Source organism: Artibeus jamaicensis, unplaced genomic scaffold (assembly GCF_021234435.1).
Source record: "Artibeus jamaicensis isolate MK-2021 breed Jamaican fruit bat unplaced genomic scaffold, CSHL_Jam_final scaffold_1019, whole genome shotgun sequence".
NCBI lineage: Eukaryota > Metazoa > Chordata > Mammalia > Chiroptera > Phyllostomidae > Artibeus > Artibeus jamaicensis.
In genome coordinates, this window is record NW_026522025.1 from 15,504,633 (window position 1) to 15,526,296 (window position 21,664).

Sequence of the window (21,664 nt, forward strand, 5' to 3'; positions counted from 1 at the left end):
CATTTGGGCTGTGTTTCTTTGTCTCCTTGTTTTGGCAACCTCCCTGTATTTATTTCTATGTATTAGGTACAGCTGCTTTGACTCTATGTTTTGGTAGTGTGGCATAATGTAGTAGGGGTCCAGCCGCCCCTCTCACCCAACCTGGGTACTTGAGGTGCATCATATACTTGAGGAGTACATCCTCCTCTTGTAGTTGAGCCTTAGTTGCAGTTGGCAGGTCAATGGAAGGATTTACCCAAACCAGTCAGCTGTAAGGATTGGCTATGACCACTTACCACAAATCTCCACCCTCCATGGAGGATCAGCTGTGCAAGGGCAGAATGGTGATGCTACAACATTGTCTGTAATTGTCCACTGAGTGTGCTGGCCTTCGGGTTTCCCAGGTGGTGAGAGCCCAGGTCAGCCCCCACCTGTGTCTGCCAGGGCCAACCTACCTGAGCTATAAAGCAATCTGAGATGGCTGCTACTTGTGTTGTGCTTTGAGATTCCCAGATGAAGCCAAGTTGTAAATCTAGGCTGGTTACTGCTAGTGCCAAGCTTTGGACTCCCTGAGGCTAGCTGTTGCTTGTTTGAGAGGATTTAGGAAGTTGTACATCAGCCAAAACCAGCCATTCATATGAAAAGGCAGTTTTCATGGGCCCATAGTTGGGTGGTGTGGAGTCTCTGGGGATCTTCAAAGTGAGTCAAAAAGTGTTAGCCAGTTTGATGGAATCTCAGATGTGGCACCAGCTTGCTGGCTCTGTTGTGGGGGGGGGTATTTAGAAAAGGGACATTCGTTGGCCTCTGCTCACCTTGATGCTAGATACTTCAGTTTCTCCCATTATGCTAGTACCTTTCAAGCTGCCATCCCAGTGCTCAGAGGGAGTGAGTCTAAGTGAGTCCATGTGTAGATTCTTTAAGAGGAACTACTTGGGGCTCCAGAAATTTCTTCCACAAACTCAATCCCCACTGGATGCTGCTGGAACCCTGGGCTGGGGAGCCTGGTATGGGGCCGGGATTCTTCGATCCTGATATATCCCCCCAAATTTTTATCCACCACACATTGGTGTGGGACCAGCCCATTCTGTGTCTGAGCCCCTCCTACCAGTCTGCATGGCTGTTGTTTCTCTAGTCCATAGTTATCAGACTTCCATTCAACTAGATTACTGATGGTTCTGAGTGATGGTTGTTCTATATTTTAGTTTTAAATTTAATGTGGTTGTGCAAAGAGGTGATCCATATCGCCTATGCCACCATCTTGATTGGAAGTCCAAATCCTTCCTTTCCATTTAACATTTTTATTAATAAGCATTTCCAGATTATATACCAGGTGGGGTAAAAGTAGGTTTACAGTTGTTCATACAGAAAATAATACAGCAATTAATGAGTAATAACACAAGAATAAACTTTGTGTTTTGCATACTCACAACTGTAAACCTACTTTTGCCCCACTTTGTATTCTTGTCTTGTTTTTGGCTATTTCATCTTTTTGTAACCAAACTCAGGTTCAGTTGCCTGCTACAACAAAAGGCCAATTCATGAGATAGGTGCTAGTGAGAAAAGAAAGAGGTTATTTTCAAGTTGCTAGTAATTCAAGATTGGGAATTCATGTCCTCAGAAAAATTCATCTTAATGGCTCAGTGCAGGCAGAGATTTTATAAGGATGGAGAGAGAAAGCAGATCAGAAAGATCAGGGGGAGGAGAATGCAATGCACTGCTTCTCCTGAGAGGGGAACACAGGAAAGGGAAGGGGTTTCCTCCTCTCATTTTGGTGCTATCTCTCTTCAAACAGGAATTTGTACATTTACTGTGAACACCTGTGGATTTTTATGGCTGGTGCCGCACAGTCATTTCTCCACTCCCCCACCCCAGCAGACTTCTCTTAAGCTGTAAAGAAGGCTAGATAATGGGTAAAAACACAGGGCTTTACTTACATACTCCAAGAAAACAGAGGTGGCTGTAGCCATGAGAAAATGCAGCATAATTGAAGTGTTATATTATGGTTACCTTTTCAATTATGAGATTTAATGCATACAGAAATGTAATTAAAACTATATGTGTAGTTAAATAATATAAGGCAAGTGTTCTAAGAATCACAACAACAACAAAAATAGAACACTTACAGAAGACTTGGCCTGTCTGAATCACATCTAGAGACCCTACCTAGATGCCCACTTTGCCCCTTTGGGATCACAGCTTCTCACACCTCTCAGTGATAGTTATTAACCTAATTTTTGTGATCATTGCCTTTCTTGTTTTTGTAGTTTTATTAAGCATGTACTCCTAAACAGTAGCATTTACTTTTTATATATTATATTGAAGTTAAATATGCATAAAGTACAAATATAAATGTATGGCTTAATAAATTTTCACCAACTGAACAAATGTGTATTCTATTTCTATTTAGAAATAGAAAATTACCAGCATCTCAGAAGTTCTTTTCATGAGAGACACTATCTTCCACCAAAGGTAAAAATTATTCTGATACCATGAATTAGTTTTGTGGAATCATACCCTTGGTATCTGGTTTCTTTTGTTCATTATATTTGTGAGATTCATATAATCAAGTACAGTTGTAGATGGTTCATTTTCATTGTACAATATTCCACTTGTGTGAATGTCATACTATTTATCAATTTTATTGTTCACAGACATTTTTGTAGGTTCCAATTTTTTGTCTATTACAAATGGTGCCACTATGAATATTGTTGTACATGTTTTGTTGAACATGCTGTATGAATTTATGTTGGGCATGTACCTAAGAATGGAATTTCTGGGTAATTTATATATATGTTCATCTTTAACAGAATCTGCTAAAGTTTCCTCAAGTGGTTCCCACCAACAATACATGAGAGTTCTGCTTGCTCCAGATTTTTGCTAGCACTTTGTATTTACCATGTTTGTCAATGCAATTTAGTTTCGCCTGTTTTTAAATTTTAGATAGTCATATATTATGACTAATAATCTGTCATCTTTTGTTCAACAGTGTTTTTATTTATTTTTTAAAATATTTTATTTATTTATTTATTTTTAGAGAGAGGGGAAGGGAGGGAAACATTGATCGGTTGCCTCTGGCACACCCCCGACTGGGGACCTGGCCCACAACCCAGGCATATGCCCTCACTGGAATTCTAACTGGTGATCTCTTGGTTTGCAGAATGACACCCAGCTATTGAGTCTGGGCTACAAGTTTCTTTTTGTGTTCGTTTTTTAATTTTAACTTTTACATATAGATTTCTGATTCAATGTTGAATTAAATTTTCTTCTATGGTGTGAGGTAAAGGTCCAACTTCATTCTTTTGCATGTGTCTATACAGTAATCCCATCTCCATTCATTGAAAAGATGATCCTTTTTCTACTGAATGCTCTTCATATCCTTATTAAAAATATGTTGAATACTGACATATGGGTTGATTTCTGGACTCCCAGTTCTATTCTATTGACCTATCTTTGTGCCAGTACCACACTATCTTGATTAATATTGCTTTGTAGTAAAGTTTGAAATTGGGGAGTGAATCTGACTACTTCATTCTTCTTCTTTAGTTTGGACCATTCTGAGTTCCCTGCAATTTCATGCATATCTTAGAATTGTCAACTTGTACAAAGTATTCAGATAGGATTCTCATAGGGATCGTGTTCAGTTTGCAGATCAGATTGGAGAGTATCAACATCTTAACAATAGTAGCTCTTCCAATCCATGAATTGGAAATGCTTTCTTATTTAATTAGATCTTCTTTAATTTTGTTCAGCAATGTCTTATGGTTTCCTGAGCATAAATTTTACTGCTCCCATTTATCCCCTAGTATTTTATTGTTCAAGAAATTGTTTTCTTAATATTCATCTACATTGTAGAAGTGTCAGAATTTTCTTCCTCTTTAAAGCTGAAAAATATTCCATTTTATGTATATTACATATACCACATTTTGTTTATTTAGTTACCTGTTGATGGAAAGTTGTTTTTCTTCCACCTTTTAGCTATTGTGAATAATGCTGCCATGAACATGGATGTACAAATAGCACTTCAAGTATCTACTTCCAATTCTTTTGGTTATTAACCAAGAAATGAAATTGTTGAATCATATAGTAATTCTATTTTTAATTGTTTGAGGAACCACAACAGTGTTTTCCATAGCAGCTACATCATTTTACATTGCTACTGACAGTACACAAAAGGTTCTAATTTCTCTATATCCTCACTAGCACTTGTTATTTTTCTGTGTTTAGTTTTCTTTTTAAAGTAGCCATCTTAATGAGTGTGAGGTAGCATCTCATGTGATTCTATCTGCATTCCCTTAAAGATTTTTGATGTTGAGCATTTTTCATGTGTTGTTGACTAGTTGTATATATATCTTCTTTAGAAAAATATCTATACAAGTTCTTTGTCCATTTATAAATGAGCTGTTTATTTGTTTGTTGTGAGTTAGTGTTCTTTGTATATTCTGTATACTACCTCATTGGCAGATATATGATTTTCTATTTTTTTCCTTACCCCATGGATTGCCTTCACTTTGCTGTTGTGTCCTTTAATCATTAGACAAGTTTCTAATATTTGATGAGGTCCAATATATATATATTTTTTCTTTTTGGTGTCATATATAAGAAATCATTGTCAAATCCAGTGTCAAAAAGTTTTTTCCCTTATGTTTTCTTCTAAGTGTTTAATAGTCTTAGCTTTTACCTGTAGGTCTTTGATTCATTTTGTGTTACTTTTGCTTATGGTATAAGAAACCTACTTCATTCTTTTCATGTTGATATCCACTTTTCCCAACACCTTCATGCAAAAGACCATTCTTTCCCCACTGCATAATCTTGGCATTCTTGTTGAGTATAATTTGATATATATTGAGGGTTTATTCTCAGGCCCTATGTTCTGTTCCATTGGACTACTATATTTCTTTTTTAATGCCAATACTATATTGTGTTGGTTACTGCAACTTTTACAATCAGGGAGTATGTTTTAAAATCAGGAAGTATGAGATCTCCAACTTTGTTCAAGGTCATTTTAGATATTTGGAGTCCATTGGTATTCCTTATGAATTTTAGAATAGTTTTTTTTTAATTTCTGTAAAAAATATCATTGAAATTTTCCTAGGGATTGCATTGACTACATGGATCATTTTGGGTAGTATCAACATCTTAACAATATTACATCTTCCCATCTATGCAGAAGGCATTTTTTCTCATTTATTATTGTTTTCTTTCATGTCTTTCAGCAATTCCTATAGTTATCAGTGTACAAGGCTTTCTCCTCCTTAGTTTATTCCGAAGTATTTTATTCTTTTTGATGCTATTATATATGGAAATCTTTCTCTTAATTTTCTTTTTAGAGTGTTCATTGCTCACTGTGTAGAAATACAATGAATGTTTGGCATTAATTTCCTACCTTACTTTTCTGAATTTATTTTAATGTGAAATCTTTAGGGTTCTCTGCACATAAAAATCACGTCATAGGTGAACTGAGATCATTTTATTTCTTTCTTTCCACTTTAAATGACTTTCATGTCTTTTCTTGCCTAATTGCTCTGATTAGAACACCCATTATTATGTTGAACAGAAGTTGTGAGAGTGGGCATCCTTCCCCTGTTTCCATATTTCATCACTGTGCATGTTAGCTGTAGGTTTTACAGAATGCTGCTGAGGAAATCCGTTCTCTTTCAATTTAGTTGAAATATTAAAAAAATTAAATCATGAATGGATGTTCAAGGTTTTCAAAATGCTTTTCCTTTAGCAGTTTTTTCTTTTTTTCAGTCTATTAATATGGCAAGTAGTAATGATTTTTAAATGTTGGAACAACTTTGCATGCATTATCCCTACTTGGTTATGATTATCCCTTTTACATAATATTGCTAATACTATGTAATATATATATGTGTTTTATATATACAGCATACAAGTGTGTCTACATTATGTATATAAAGTTGTTATGAACTGAATATTTGTGTATTCCCCAAATTTCTATGTTGGAACTCTAATCCCAATGAGATGGTATTGGGAGATGGAACCTTTGAGAGGCAATTAGGTAATCAGAATCTAGAGAGGCCTTGTGAATGAGATTACTGCCCTTGTAAGAAGTAGCCAAGAGAGCTACCTCAATATTTTTCTGCCATATGAAGATACAGTGGGAAGTTGGCAATCTGCAACCTGAAAGGTCTTCACCGGAACCTGATCATGCCGGCACCCTAATCTTGGACTTTCAGCCTCCAGAACTGAGAGAAATAAATGTCTTTGTTTATAAGCCAGCCACTCCGTGGTAATTTGTTATGGCAGCCTGAGCTGATTAACATGTTATATGTTATAGATATGAAAATGTTATTCATCTATTAAACCAATATAGGGTTGTTTCCATTTTTTGGCTATTATAAATAAAACTGCTATGAATATCCATGTATATACAGTCTTTGTACAAACCTATACTTTCTTTTCTCTTGGGTAAATTCCTAGAAGTGAAATGGCTGGATGCTATAGTAACTATATATTTAACATTTAATAAACTGCCAAATTGCTTTTCATTTTGCAATAAGAGAGTTCTAGCTCCTTCACATACTTGCCACTATTAGGTATGATCAGTCTTTTAATTTTAGCCATTCCAGTAGGTGTGTAGCAGTATCTCATGGCTTTACTTTGCATTTTCCTAATGACTAAAGCTGATATCTTTGATGCACTCATTTGCCATCTGAATATGTACTTTGATGTTTGTTCAAATGTTTTACTCATTTTAAAAAATTAGGTTGTCTTAATGTTGTTTTGAACATTATTTATATATTTTGGATACAAGTATTTTATCCGATATATGTTTTGTAAATAACTTTTCCTATTGTGTGGCTTTTCTTCCTATTCTCTTAGCTGTGTCTTTCGAAGACCAGTTTTAATTTTGATGAAGTCCAGTTTACCAATTTTATCTTTCATGAACTGTATTTTTGATGTCATATCTAAAAAATCATTGCCTATTCCATTCACATTTATATATTATAAACTTTTCTGTATCTCAGGCCTCTATAACAAAATATATGTTATACTTTGATTAATGATTTTAAAAATTCAATTCTTAATTATAAGTTCTCTAAGGAGATAAGATAATCTACTCTATGACAATTCATTTTATGTTATGTTTTGGACTATACTGCATACAATAGGGGATGACAGTTACAGTCTATATTATAACTAGATGAGTTACAATCAATATCATGACCAACTAGTTCTTAAAGCCATGAGTAGACTTTTCTCATTCCACTCTAATATTATTACCAATAATGAATTATAGAAGCCAACTGCCAATATTATGCTGTAAGGTATGTTATATGGTAAAGACTAATAAAATCAATATATCAATATTAAAAGCAATTATTTCAAAGCAGCATATTTTCTACCTTTAACATTTCATCAAGTTCTTCAAGCTTCATTTTCAAATGAACTCAAAATTCTAAAGAATATTACCTGTAGCCCTGGCTGGTGTGGCTCGGTGGATTGAGCACTGGACTGTAAACCAAAGGGTCGCAGGTCCATTTCCCAGTCAGGGCACATGCCTGGGTTGTGGGCCAGGTCCCCAGTTGGGGGCACGTGAGAGGCAACCACAGAGTGATGTTTCTCTCCCTCTATTTTTCCTTCCCTTCCTCTCTCTCTAGAAATAAATAAATTGAAAAAAAAAAAAAAAGAATATTACCTGTGTGACTAACTTTGTGGTGGAAATATTCATTTTTTCTGCTTTCGACTCTGGGAGAACCGTCATGACTCTTGATATTCCCAACCTGCTCTGGTTTGAGCCAGAGTACCCTTTCGATGGAGTTCCTTTCAGTGTGCCAGTAAAGCTAATAGACTTCTTTGGCTGTGAGCCAACATTCCTATAGCAGGAAAAGAACACATAATACTTAGGCTCCACAATTGAAGAAAAACTAAACAATGATTAAAAAAAAACCAGATTTTCATTTTAGAAACATGGAAACAATCTAAACATATAATGATCAAACATATAAGTAAGAAATAATAATAGCTGCTTATGTAGTTCATTATGCGTAGGCATAGTTTTAAAATGTTTACATGCATTATGTCAATTTTTTCACATAACTCTTCTATTATTTATGTGAAATCACAGAAATTTAGAGTGAAACATTCCTTCTAAGGTTGAAATTTAAACCCAGGCAGTCATATCCAAAGTCTGCACTGATTTCTCTGGCTTGATTTTCCTATCTATTTAACGAGGACAATAATGGTATCTGATTCATAGGAAGTTATTTGAGGATGAAAAGAATTAATTTATATACTATGGTTAAGAAGTGACTGACATGCAGTAAACACAAAGTGTACAGTGTGGCTGCAGAGGCAGATTGAGGCCTGAGTATAAACCTGGGAAAGAATATAATTTTTGTGCTTGAACAATTACATAATAATTTTTAATAACAAGAGAAGTTATAATCAAAATGTTTAAATCCAGGAGAAAATTTTTTATTTTATTTTGGATCTACTCTGTAAATTGACCGAGAAAAAATTCTATCTTATCAGTCATTCATTCTAGTACTTCGATTGTACTGTAGATTTTTATAAAATAAGGATGAACTGCTTTTAGATTTTAAAAAGAAAATACATTTCTAAAGAAAACATTTTTAACAAGTTTTATTTTTCAATTCATAAAAGATGAGACAAAAATGTTTAAATGACATCCATCTGTTTTTCATATTTCATTCATTACATTTATTAATAACTGACACTTTATTGTTGTCTACTCCTCTACTGGTATATAAGCATGTTTGGGACACACATGCCTTGTTCGTTGTTATATCATCAGTACCCAGCACAGTGCCCAGTATATTGTGGGCACAAAATAAGTATTTTTTAAGTAAATGAATAAATAAATTCCATTCATGCTACATTCTTTTCAAGTATTTTACCTTAGCCTCTCCCCTGCAGTCTCTAAATGACTTTACCTCTAATGTCTCCAAGAAAATTAAAATGATCCGTCAGGTAAAAACTCCTTAAATTATTTCTCTACCTTCATTATATTCTTCTCATACATTCTACAAACTCATAAAAGCCCATTTTCATTTCCTTCTTCCTCTTTCCATAAAAGAGTTGCCATTCTTATCTAAAGCTATCTTGCTGTCTATGCTTTTAAACTTGTCTCTTACCACTTTCTCAGAGACTCTTCTCCATCAATAATTCCCTGCCTCCTACATCTTATTGCCTATCATTTTTCCTTGAGAACATAATTATGCTCTGATTATCCCCTAAACTTAAAAGTCTTTCCTTTAGCTAAATCTTCCTCTATCTATTACTATATTTCTCCTTCCTTTCATATCTAACTTAAAATATTAGACAATAATACTGGCTATTTCCTTATTCCTCTTATTTGTTTCATTATTCACTACAATCCAGTTCTATTCTCTCCTCTCCTAGTGCATAGAAACCACTCTCTTTAAAAATCACCTAGTCCTTCAAATTGTCAAATCCTAGGGATTCTTTTCAGACTTATCTTTGCAGCATCTGACAGTTGACCATTCTCCCCTCTTCTTAACATTAACTTCTCAACTTGGTTTCTGGATGCCACTGTCTCTTATTCTTCAGCCTCCCTGGGACATACAGTCACCTCGCCCTCCCATTTTCTGCCAACTAGTACCTTTAGGTTTCTCTTCTTTTTCTACTTAAGCTGGAATACATGAGTCATCAAGGAAATCACTCTTTTAGCATTATCTTCAATTCTTATTTTCTTTCTTCTTGACATTTGCTATCCCATCATTACAAAAATCCAGTCTCCCCATTCTATTTTCGGTTAATCGGTTTCCTCTTTTGAGAAATACACTTAGGCTCAAACCTCAGTTACCTGTTTTCACACCACATATACTATCCTTGAGTAAATGTAACAAAATCCAAAAATTCAATGACTACTTATACTCCACTTCCTTCTAGCAATCTACCATCATCATCACTATTTCCTTTCTCTCGTCCCCTGAAGATTTTATATCTTGAATTACTGACCCTCTCCAATACTACTCCTGGTATAATTTCTGAGTATTTCAATATCTATGAAGGTAATCCTTATACTATGGCTTCTTAGCTCCTTGAAGTCTTCTCACATAAATGATATTGTCCTCCTTGCTACGTCAGTTACTTGTTCCCATGGTCATAGCAAGGTCAACCATCACCTCCTATTTTTCTAGTTTATATACTCTCTAAAACCCAACTTCAAACAACTGTCAATTCTATCATGACCCTCAAACCCTTGATTCTACCATACTTTACTCCCCTACCCACTCCTCTCATGAAATCTCTTCTTTCCCGAGCTTAAGGTTAATTCATATAATCCATAGTTAATTGTTATAATCACTCCTTACACTCTCCCCTTTTTTCTTTAAATATACTGTAATTTCTAGCAGATAAAGCCAAAACTTTATTAATTATAATTATCTTCTTACTTTGAGCCTGCACCTGTATAGTAAACATGTTTCTAGCATCTATAAACTAAGTGCTTTAATACCTGCCCTACATGCATTGGCCAAACGTACCTTGTTCTGGATAACCTGATGTGCCCAAGTCATCTTGATGAGGCTTCCTGCCTCCCTTGTTGCCCCTCCACCCCCAGAGGCATGATTTTCTAACACAAACCAACTGATCCGAAGTCCACACCCCTAACTACCTCCTTTATGGAGCTTTCACACTCTGATTATACACCTTCCCTAATCACCCTATAGCCAGGTACCAGATAACTAGGATAGGACCCTCTGCACCAGAATCCACTGAAATCATTCAAACTAGCCAATCTTAAATCTACTTACCCTGCCTCACATATTTCTTCTAACCAAAACCACAATCAAGACTCTTGCCTACAGTTTCCCCTGTCCCTCTGGCTGGTGGCTGACCCCAGTGTTTCTCCACATGGTCTCCTGTGGCACTGAGGTGCCCCCTACTCTGGGGAACTGAGTAAAAAACAATTTTTTTCAATGGTGATTGTCTCCTGATCTGTTGCCTTATTACACCGTAAGTTTTTTTACTAATATACTACATTTTAATTTAACTCATCCTGAGCAACTAAATGAAGCTGGAGAAAAACATTCAAACATTATGTTAGATCTCACTTTAAATAATGGCTTATTAACTTAAAGTGGGACCCTAATTTGCCAGCAATCATACTGCATTTTCTTGGTTCATTTTTTAACTGCACCTTCTAAGGCCACTGTTTCATACTCTCCCCTTGAAGATCAACATCTCCTCTCCCATCTTTACTTCCAGCTGATTAAATGAGAAAATTGAAGCAGTCAGGTAATTTCCAAATACCCCCCTTGTCACACCTAGGCACCTACCTGTATCTGAACCTATAACCCGTATTTCTTTCCATGTTATGCTGGAAGAGTTATCTCTAGTTTAGGTCAATCTTCTACAACTGCACTAGATTCCACTCTTTTTTGCCTTTAAAAGGGCATTGTTCTAGTAATTCTCTCTCAAAAACTATCTACCATAAGCTTTTCTCTCTCTACTGGATTATTCCTTTCAGCATGAAAACACACTATTATGTCTCCTATCTTAAAAACTTCTCTTTACTGCATCTATCTTTCCACCTACCATCCCATTTCACTTTTCCTTTAATTATAGCAACTCCTGGGGAAAAATAATTTGTCTACTCTTTCTAATCTCCCCCTTCATTCACTCTTTCAAACCTGACCTGACCATATTTTTGCCTTTACTTCACCAAAGGGATTCTTACCAAGGTCCAGTCACTTGCACATAGTAATTCCAGTGGTTTTTTTCAATGTTCTTTTCTTACTTATCATCAGAATTTACCCATTTGTTCATTCTTTTTTTCTTAACTGTGATGTCAGGATATTTTCCTTACCTGGTTTTCCTTCTACATTTTTCCATCCTTGGATTTCTTACTATTTCTTTCTACATCCATAGCCTTCGTGAATTCATCCACACTGCCATGATTTAAATGCCATCTATATGAGGATTCCCAAATATATATATCTCTTTCTGGACCACTAGACAAATATATTCATTTATTTTCTTAACACTTCTGACTAAAAATTAGAAATGTCCCAAACTGAGCTCCTCACAAACTTGCCTTCATCCCAATCAGCAAATGTACTTGTCTTGCAGTATTCCCGTTTTTGTTAAAGGTAATGGTATTCTTCCAGTTGCTCTTGTGAAAAAGAAAACTTCAAAATATATCCAGAGTCCAACCATTTGTCACCAACTTGTTGCCACCATCTCAGCCCAAACACTATCCCATCTTCTTAGAATACTGTAGTAGCCTTCTAACTCATCTTCTTGCTGAACGTCAGTCCCCTAAGTCTACTCTCCACATAGCAACCAGAGTGAACCTTTAAAACACAAGTCAGATCATATCACTACTCTGCATGAAACCCTCTGTTTATCTCCCATCGCGTTTAGAGTAAAAGCCTAAGTTCTTTCTCTGATCTAAAAAGTCCAACATGCATCCAGTTAGTCTCTGATTTCATGTTCAATGCTTTTTCCCTTGTTTATTCTGCTCCAGTCACATTGGCATCAGAGCCTTTGCATTTGTTATTGTCTTTGCCTGAAATTCTCTTCCCCATACATGTAAATGCTTAGCACCCTCACTTTCTTCAGGTCTTTACTTAAAACTATCTGTGTGACCTTCTCTGGCTCCCCCATCTAAAATGTCAAATACTCCTCTCAAATATTCATATTTCCATGCTTTATTTTTCTACCTTAGTACTTTTTACTGATTGTATCTCTCACATACCAGTAGCATTTAGCATTTCTTACTTGTGTATCTTTTACTTATTTAACTTATGAATTGTCCACTATCCCTACTCCTCTTCACCCTTAGAATCAAATTTCCACGATGGTAGTGATTTTAAAATATTTTGTTCCTCGCTATATCCCTAATGCCTACAATAGTACCCAACACAGTAGCTGCTTAATAAATATTTGTTGAATGAATGAGTAACCCCCAAATCATTACATTTAACTCAAAACATTCTCTCAGCCTTTATATTCAAATGTTTATCAGCCTACTGGGACATCTTAAACTGAATAGATACATAATGAAAATATTTCACATTTACTCATAAAGCAGTTCTTCCTCTTTTATTCCCTATGGGAACTTAAGCAAATTACAATTCAGTAGTTACTAGCATCGTATGGGAGAACATTATCAGTGAACACCCCAAAGTCTTTGACAATAAGTTTTATGGAAAGGAACCATGTTTATCATGTCCACCATTTATAGCCCCAGGAATTAGCACTCTGCCAGTAGATTGAGAAATTAGAGACAGAAGTATAGACTACTATTTAAAAGACATTGGAAGAAGTACCTGTAGCCAATTATATTAGAAATTTATGGTACATGTTTAGCTATGTTAGAAAACAGGTCTTTTCAATAGCCACAAATTAGTAGGCAATAAAAAGATTATTTCAGGAGGAGAAAACCACTTTGAAAATCATTTTGCTTTAATAACAGAGTCATGACACAAGAGGTCATGTAGGTCAACATTCTTGAATTTCCTAAAGCAGAAACCTAACTTTTTTTGTTCACCCCTAAGTCTTCAGCATCTAGGGTATAACTGAAAAATATAAGGCATTCAACTGGTATCTGTAGAATGAATACCTGATGATCATTTTTCTGAAGAAAAGCAAATGACATTAAAGCACCCTGTACATACATAAACCTCACTTATGAAATAAATAACTACTATAGGGAAAGCAGGAGCAGCTTTTTATAAAAAAAGTTTAAAATGTTTTGTTTTAGCCTCTTCTCATTTTAATGGGATAAAGATAATGCCAATCTAAACCAAATCATTTTCTTCCATTCATTCAAAACACAGTACATAGGCTCAGTGCTACATGCTGACAGAAATAGAATATGAATCAGGTATGGGCCCTACAGCATTTACAATCTAACAAAAGGGACAAAACATGTATATAATTATAATGCATGTACAAAATCCTATTTTCCTCAAAAGAGGTACACAGAAGATGAGTTGTGATACACATTACTTAGGGTGAGAGAAGTGAGCAGAAAAATCATGAAAAGTGTTATCTAAATGAGGCCTTGAATGAGACTAAATTCAAAAGAAGTATACAGGGCATGGATGTTATGTGTGTGCCTGGTGCAGGTGGGGGGAAGGGAGGACAGGGCTATTGGAGCAGGACAGGGAATGCCCCCTGGGCAAAGTTCATTGTGAACAATAATGGTGGAAAAGCATGTGGGATACACAGGGAATCCTAAATAATTCAATTAGATACATGGAAGAAAACAAAGTTAAGTTTTGAAACAAATGAGAGAGCCAGGCTACCTCTTTGAAATTTATTACACAAGCAAGAGAATGCCTTTTTGAAGGTTTCTGAGCAGAAAAGTGATCAATACTATGCTTCAGAAAAATTTAGCTGCATATAGAACATACTAGAAGCAAGAAGACCATTAGTCAAGATGCTATGGGAAGAGTCTAGATGAGAAAGAATCAAGGCTTAACCTGGGGTGGCGAATGCAGAAAAACAAATGCAAGATGTAGCATTTATTAAGTATGTCTGTTTATTTTCTGTATTTTGATTCTTTGACATCTAGAAATGTGCTGACCCTGGAAGCCCTGCCCTTCCTGAGGCTAATCAATTCTTATACACTGTAAGGGACTCACCCACAGCACACTTTTTATATGCAAACCAACCATCCAGAGCCCATACCCTCAACCACCTCCTTTATCAGACACACACAGAGTTATCACTGTCTGGGCCACTGCCCGTCTACCCTAATCACCCCAGGCACAGGAACCAGAGAATAGGTTCTCTGCCCAGTCTTAAACCTGCTTATTCTGCTTTGCCTGTTCCTCCCTACAAAAACCACAATAAAGTTTCTGGCCCATGATTTTCTCTTGCTTGTTCAGTCCCCTGACTGGCCCTGGTGCTTCCCCGTGTGGTCCCCTATGTGGTATGGCATGCCATGCCTCTTGTTTCTAGGGATCTATTAAAAAAAAAAACTCTTCCTTCATGATAATCATTTCCTTACCCTATGTGTCTTTTCGTGCCTAATTAAAACATCCCAGAAACCCTACAACAGCAGATGGAGAATTCACAGGACTTGGTAACTGATAATAACAATGCCACTTAAAATTTAAATTTCAAATAACATCCACCTATATTTTTCTAATTCAATTCTTATACTAATGTGTGAGATATTAAATAGCCATGTTTTACAAATGAGAAAACTTAACCTCTAAGAGGTCAATTTAAATACTCACTCTATTAACTCAGAGACTATGTGTTCTTGAGCAAGTTTCTTAGTCTATTTTTTTCTTATATGTAAATTAAAGTTAATAATGGTATCTACCTCATAGTGTTAGGGTGATGTTTAAATTAGCCCTTAATTCTAAAGCACAATAAGTTAAATGATAGATATGCTCAATTTAGCCATCAGTGGTATCCTGGTGGAGCTGGCTGGTAGCAATTGAAAATAAAGTAGTAAAGTGAATTTCAAGGAAAAGTGAGAGCTGGAGATTCTGATTTGGAGATGATAATAAATGAATTGAGCCCCCCCAAATAGAAACCTAAAGATAAAGGGAAGCTAAAAGGGCCAAGGAGAGAAAACGGAGATGGAAAGAAAAAGACATTTAGACCAGTAACAATTAAGCCAGTAAAGTTGGGGTCAAAGAGGGAAATTTTCAAATGCCGCAGAGAGGTAGACAAGAAAGCTCATTAATTTGGTGGTTTTTGAAACCTTTAGGTTATTCATTATTGACCTTTGAGTAGTTTCTGTACAGCAATGGAGACAGATTGCAGGAGTTAAAAAGTGAACTACTTCTGGTGTTTGGTCTAACATGTGAAGACCATGAAAATCATCAGCCCTATATTTACAACAAGAAAAGGCTGAGCAAACTGAACACACCTTAGATCCAAAAGAGAACTGAGGTTACAGCAAACCTAAAAGTTTCAGAGGTAGGAGAAAGCAGAGAATCATAACTTATTTGAAAAAGAAACTGCCACTACAGCCAGCAAGCTGTAGCGCCTCTTAAAGGGTAATTAACTAATAATTGCTGAAGACTGAGAATAGACTAATTTGACAGATAAAAACTCCTGGAGGCCCAGCCTTAAAGAAGCCTCCACACTTTGGTGAATTGTACCTCCCTGAGTTCCTCCAGGCTTATTATGAAGATCAGAAGAAAAAAAATTCTGATAGCTCCAGCAGAGGGACAGGAAGTAACCATTTTGAAATATACCCAGAATGTTCAATTCTACTTAACAAGGGCCTGCCCTCAAGGAAAACTAATTTATCAGAGCCTAATCAATGTGGAGGGAAAATACCCAATTCCAAGCCCCTCTAACCTTTTTGTTATACCTAATAAGAAAAAAAAATCTGAAAATTACTTATGAAGGTCACAGCCTAGGGCCTGCTAAAAGACTAACACCTAATCATAAGATTATGTAACACTACCTCTCCCTCCACATCTTACCACCACATCAACAGGTCTCCTATTTAATAATGGGGGGCGGGGTGGCAATGGGAAGAACTGCAAGGCCCAGACTCTATTTAAGAAGGAGACTCTAAGGAAATCTAAAATACAGAGATGATAAAAACAAGAACAACAGAAAAAAATGAAGGCTCAGAAACCTACAGCTATAGCAAACAAACAGCATAATTCTTAGCCAGATACACATGAAATCTCACAGTAAAGGCTTACTTCCCTCGGTTCATATTACCTGAAACATGTTCAGCTTTCAACAATAAATTACAAGGCAAACCAAAGGGCAAAAATTGGTCTGAAGAAACAAAGCAAGCATTAGACTCAGATTAAGATATGGCAGAGGTTTTAAAATTGTAAGGCTGGGAATTTAAAATAATTATGATTAATTGGCTAAGGACTCTAATGGAAAAAGTGGATAACATACTCAACATATGAAAATTCTAAAAATCAAAAGAAAATGAACATGTAAATTAGTAGAATAAAGAAACTGAGCAGCAAAATGGGATAAAAGCATTGAACAATCAGTGGTAGTTTTTATTTAATGGGAGATTGCCCATATTGTTAATGCAATGGGAAAGACTCAGAATAAGAAATATTGGAGTGAAAAAGTGGAAAATTGATAAATACATGTTTCATGAGATACTTTCCAAGATCAGGATTAAGTCCTAACAGGAGGAAGACGAAAAATAACACACTATTAGGTCAAACCACTGTAAATTTTAGTGTCTGTGAAATTGTTTTAATTAGATGACATGGTTAACCCCAAATGTTAAGATTATATTACTTATCTCCCACCCAATCCTTTCCTTAATAGATAATCACTTATTAATGTCATTATTTAAATTTAAGAAATTCCCAAAGGAATTTTTCTAGCACTTTCTCAGCTATGAGAGTTGTATCACTTTAAAAAAATGACTTTAGCTTAATTTTACCTTGAGATTTTCATACCTCCATGTTGAGAACTGCCCTGCCTGGTTTCAGGGGCTGTAAACTCCCCCATGGCTAAGGTTGAGTGAGTGACCTTCACACCATAAGGCACTAAAGAGACAAAGCTTATCTCCCTGGCAGGGGCACTGCCTCTGCCTCTTTTACTTCACCCTGCTTGGCTTCCAATGCTTGGTCCCTTAGCCAAAGATGAGTAAGATTACTCAAGGGAGGAACGACCTAAGACAGGCATGATCTTGGGGAGCTCCCAGGGAAGGACCTCGGGGCTACAGAAAAGGGGTGATGGACCCTCACCCCTTCGCTTTGACACAGCCTGAGTCCTCATTCTGTCTCTGAGAAGTTTCCTAATCTCTTGGCTACCTTACTTCCCCTGCCTGACTTAAGCCTGAAACAATGCCGGTGGTGGGTGCAGCCCTGTGCTGCGAAGGGCGGGTTCCCTATGGCGTTCAGGCCTAAGAAAGAATATGTAAAACCCTGTGAAACCTGCTTTGTTTAGAATGCTCGTAATTAGATAAGAGTCCAAGCAGGAAGTGAGTTTGTTCCCCAAAGTTTTCTGGCCATTTAGATATCTGTCCCTGACTCAAAATAGGCCCTCAAAGTAATTTGTATGTTATCTATTGTTTGATCCTTACTGCCTGATGATGATAATGATTAATGAGCTTTACATATACACTGTTTTCCTATGAAAATACAATCCAATAAAAGCTTTTCAAGGCAAGGGTCGGGGTGCTCTCCCCTGGAAAGAGAAGTCCTGCCTTCCCTTTTCTTCCACAGGACTCAGTAGTCCATGTGAATTTATTTCATCTCATCCATAACGCCATGGACGCTGCGGGCCAGTGTGTGTGTCACCTAACATGTCAAAACAAAAATCAGACAAGATAAAGAGTAACCAGTCACCAAAGTACAAACTCATTCATTCACTCATTCAATGAGCAAGTATTTATTGAGCGCCTTCCTCATTCTAGGCAATAGCAGTGAACAAAACAAAACAAAAAAAAATCTCTACCCCTATTCCGCAGCTAGGGTAAGAGATTAACAAACATGTATCCCACATAGGGCTAAGTTTTATGGAGAAAAATAAAGCAATGTTGAGGAGGAAGTATTATATGTATGTAGGGTAGTTAGAGGATTGATAAGGTGACGGGTAAAGGAAATGAATCATCAGATTATATGGGTGTGCAGTAGTCCAAGGGACAACAAATGCACACATTTGAAGTGAGAAAATAATGTGTCTGATATTAATTGTGAAACAATATGGAGTGTAGTCAAGAGGAGGAGCCCAAGGTAAGATACTGTAAAGCAATTTAATTGGTGAACTTTCACTTCTAGTGAAATGGAAGGCAGAGGAGGATTTTGAGAAGAGCCACACTGGTTACTGTGTTGAGGGTGTTGGCAAGACCATTTCTGTGGTTACTGCAGCATTACAGTGACTTACATCAGAGGGTTAGCCTGGATTTATTTTCCATATAGAAATCGTAGAATTGGCTGATGGAGCAGGGTATACGCCAAAGTCTTTAACTGAGTAACTGAAAGGGCAAAAATAGCCATTTTACTGCTGAGTAGGTTTGAGAATTAAGTTCAGTTTTGGATATGAATTCTGAGATGCCTATTAACTTTTAAGCGCAGGTGTTTGATTTGTTTTTAAGTCTGTTTCCTGGGAGGTGTTGGCTAGATATATAAACTTGGGAATCATCAGTGTATAGGTGATTTTTAAAGGCATAAAAGTAAACAGGAGAGGTTTAAAGACTGACTCCAGCACACTCCAATATTTAGATACGAAGAAGTCCCAGCAAAGTAATCCATAAATCAAGGGGAGAACTGGCATTCCAGAAACCAAAGGAAGTAACTGAAAACTCAAGAAGTGATACACTAGATTAAAACTACTGATGTGTGAGTCAAGAATGAAACAGATGTGGCCATTGAATGTGGCTGGGCAGCTACTGTTGTTAACCTTTACGAAAACTTTTTTGAGGGAGTGGTAGAATGGGCAAAAATCTGAGTTATCATTCAAGAGAAAACAGAAAGTTCTCTCCCAAGAACTTGCAATAAGTTCTACTAGCTGGAGGAGACTGGAGAAATGTTCAAAGTTTGAGAGAAGAAAAAAAAGCTCTGGAAGTTTGGGAGAGTGCCTAATACGGAACTTGAGTGGCATTGCTGGGGCACCACGAAGGGAAGACTTGGAAGGTATAAGAGCTGTATGCTTTTCCCCAGTCTCTCATTCACCTGTTACAGGAAGAGCAGAATGTTGTAAGTAGGAATGCGTTTTAAGGGATGACGGTATGAGGAGGAGGCAGAAGAAAACCGCAATTACCGAGCAAAGTAATATTGTTTGGTGGCTCACATAAACTGGGAGGATAGAACATATAGGCACTGCAAGCATACAACTAGCTTGAGGCTGCAGACCGAAACAACGGAAGAGTACTGTGAAGAAGGTTCGCAACGAACTCGGTCTTATCTCATAGAGCAAGCACAGCTGGAGGGGATTTGAAAACGGCTGTATTAAGGCCAAGGAAGGAGAGATATTGCCGCTTGGCTTGGAAGTTTCGATGGCTGTTCACTGAGTCCAGATGCAGTTAAGAGATAGGCTCTACAAGGGTTCCCTCCGTGACCCACGGGAATAGGCTAAGGTTTTCGCGCCGGAACTTACAATCCGACGCTCGGCTGCTTGCGAGTTTCTACCGGAGAAATGGGCATGGTGGCTACTGGCTGGGAAGTGGTCGACCACCCCTTTCCCTGACTGCTTCTGGAGCCCCTGCACCCCAACCCCAGGCGTTAGCGGCCAGGGCTCAAGCACCAGAATGTTTGCCGGGCGTCATGGAGACGGTGGAGCCCAGGCTCAACAAGCGGCCGCGCGGTTGGCTGGCGGCTGGAGGCCAAGAGGAGGGCGGAGGCGGAGGGGAGGGCAGAGGGTTGGTGGAGCAAGAGGAAGCTCGGGGAGACGACTAGAAGAAGGAGGCTGGAGGCCCCGGCCCAAAGCCCCTCCCAGGCTCTGAGTCTCCCCGGCTGCAGGCGGATGGATGGGGCTTCTTCAGGCGGTGGCGGCAGCAAAGAAGGTGGCGGCGGCAGCAGCGGCAACAGCTGTAAGTGCAACCTCTATACACCACCTTTCCTCTCCTAGTCCTTTTTGGCATGAGGGACTCCTGAGTTGTCCTCGGTCCCCTTTCTCTCCTTCCCCTCCCCCACTGCAGAGTACCGCCCGGAAGACCCTTAACTTCCGGGGAGGGGCTGCAAGAGAACCGGCCCAGTTAGCTGGCCTCCCCTCCCTGAGTGGCGCTGGAGACCCAGAGCGCATGCGCAGCTCTCCTTCGCGGCCCACCCCCTCCCAGCCCGGTCTTTCGCTTTGGCGGTGGCTGCGGCGCGCTGGGAATCCTCTGCGGAGTGAGTTCCCCTAGCCTTGTTCGCCTCCGCCCCTTTCTCTTGTGGGCTCGAATCCTGGTCGGGGTGGGGCTAAGCTGACCTCGCCCCCTGTGGCTCCGCCTCTATCTCCCTGTATCTGCGGGTTCTGTCCTAGCCCCGGGGAGGCTTCTGCTCGCACTGCAGCCCTTGTGGTGAGCAGGGTTCCAGGCAAACCATCTCGTTGGAGGGAATGAGGGAGGGAAGAGAGACTCAAAGAGGGCATTATTGTGAGGGACCAAGGTCCTCCCAGTTGGGAAGATTCCTGGGGAGAGATGCCTCCCCCGCCTTTGAATGGCCTTGTTCCTCAGCTGTTAGTGGGAAGATCTCTGGCCTGTAGCTCATCTCTGGTCCTCGTTTGCTGTGTGACCTTGAACGAGTCACTACCCCTCTCTGGGCCCCAGTTATCTCTAAAGCTTTCTCCAACGTTAAAATTATTAATTTTGCCGAGATGTATACAGTTACAAGACCAGCCAGTCTCTTGAGGTCGCTTAGCAGAAATGACTTGGAATTGACTGAACCTTCTTCGTTTATGGGTGGAATGAGGTGACCTATTTATTGGGTCGCTTTTATTCCTCTACCATTGCATGACTCAAGATTCGCTAATGTTTTCAAAAATTGTCATGGGATTCTTGTCCTAATTCCTGGATATTTTTTAAAAAATTAGAGACGGTGAATGGTGAGCTTGTGGTATCTTCTCTGGTGTAGTTACTACTGAGGCTCTCTTTCCTTTGATCCAGATGGTGTGGTGGCTCGATTTTCCCAGTGCCTGGCTGAGTTTCGGACGTGGTTAAGAACCAACTGGTTGAGGTTCAATGCAGACAAGACGGATGTGATGCTGGTAGGCAGGGGCACACTTGGAGATTAAGGGAGGGAATATCCAAACTCCCTCAGTAATATAAATATACCATTCTGATGTGTTC

At 38.2% G+C, this 21,664-nt stretch overlaps 2 protein-coding genes across 15 annotated transcripts in view; one reads left to right on the plus strand and one right to left on the minus strand.

The window, feature by feature from the left end:
• Positions 1-20,258, minus strand: part of DNAI4 (dynein axonemal intermediate chain 4) — a 70,273-nt gene extending 50,015 nt beyond the window's left edge. Inside the window, exons 1-2 of the mRNA XM_053655444.1 lie at positions 19,996-20,258; positions 7,640-7,817 (exon numbers count right to left, since the gene is read on the minus strand). Coding sequence (XP_053511419.1) covers positions 7,640-7,817; positions 19,996-20,042 — 225 coding nt within the window. The 5' untranslated portion in view covers positions 20,043-20,258. The remainder of the gene's footprint in view (positions 1-7,639; positions 7,818-19,995) is intronic.
• An 85-nt stretch (positions 20,259-20,343) lies between these two features.
• MIER1 (MIER1 transcriptional regulator) overlaps positions 20,344-21,664 on the plus strand; it is a 58,538-nt gene continuing 57,217 nt past the window's right edge. For 4 of the 14 annotated variants that reach the window (XM_053655448.1, XM_037164878.2, XM_037164881.2 and 1 more), the window contains exon 1: positions 21,482-21,582. Coding sequence is in view for 10 of the 14 variants with exons in the window: in XM_053655449.1 (XP_053511424.1) it covers positions 20,362-20,428; positions 21,482-21,608 (194 nt within the window). In the remaining 4 variants the exon portion in view is untranslated. Of the gene's footprint in view, positions 20,429-20,634; positions 20,727-21,481; positions 21,609-21,664 lie in introns of those variants that run through there. The other 10 variants (XM_037164884.2, XM_037164885.2, XM_037164876.2 and 7 more) reach the window with 5 other exon arrangements.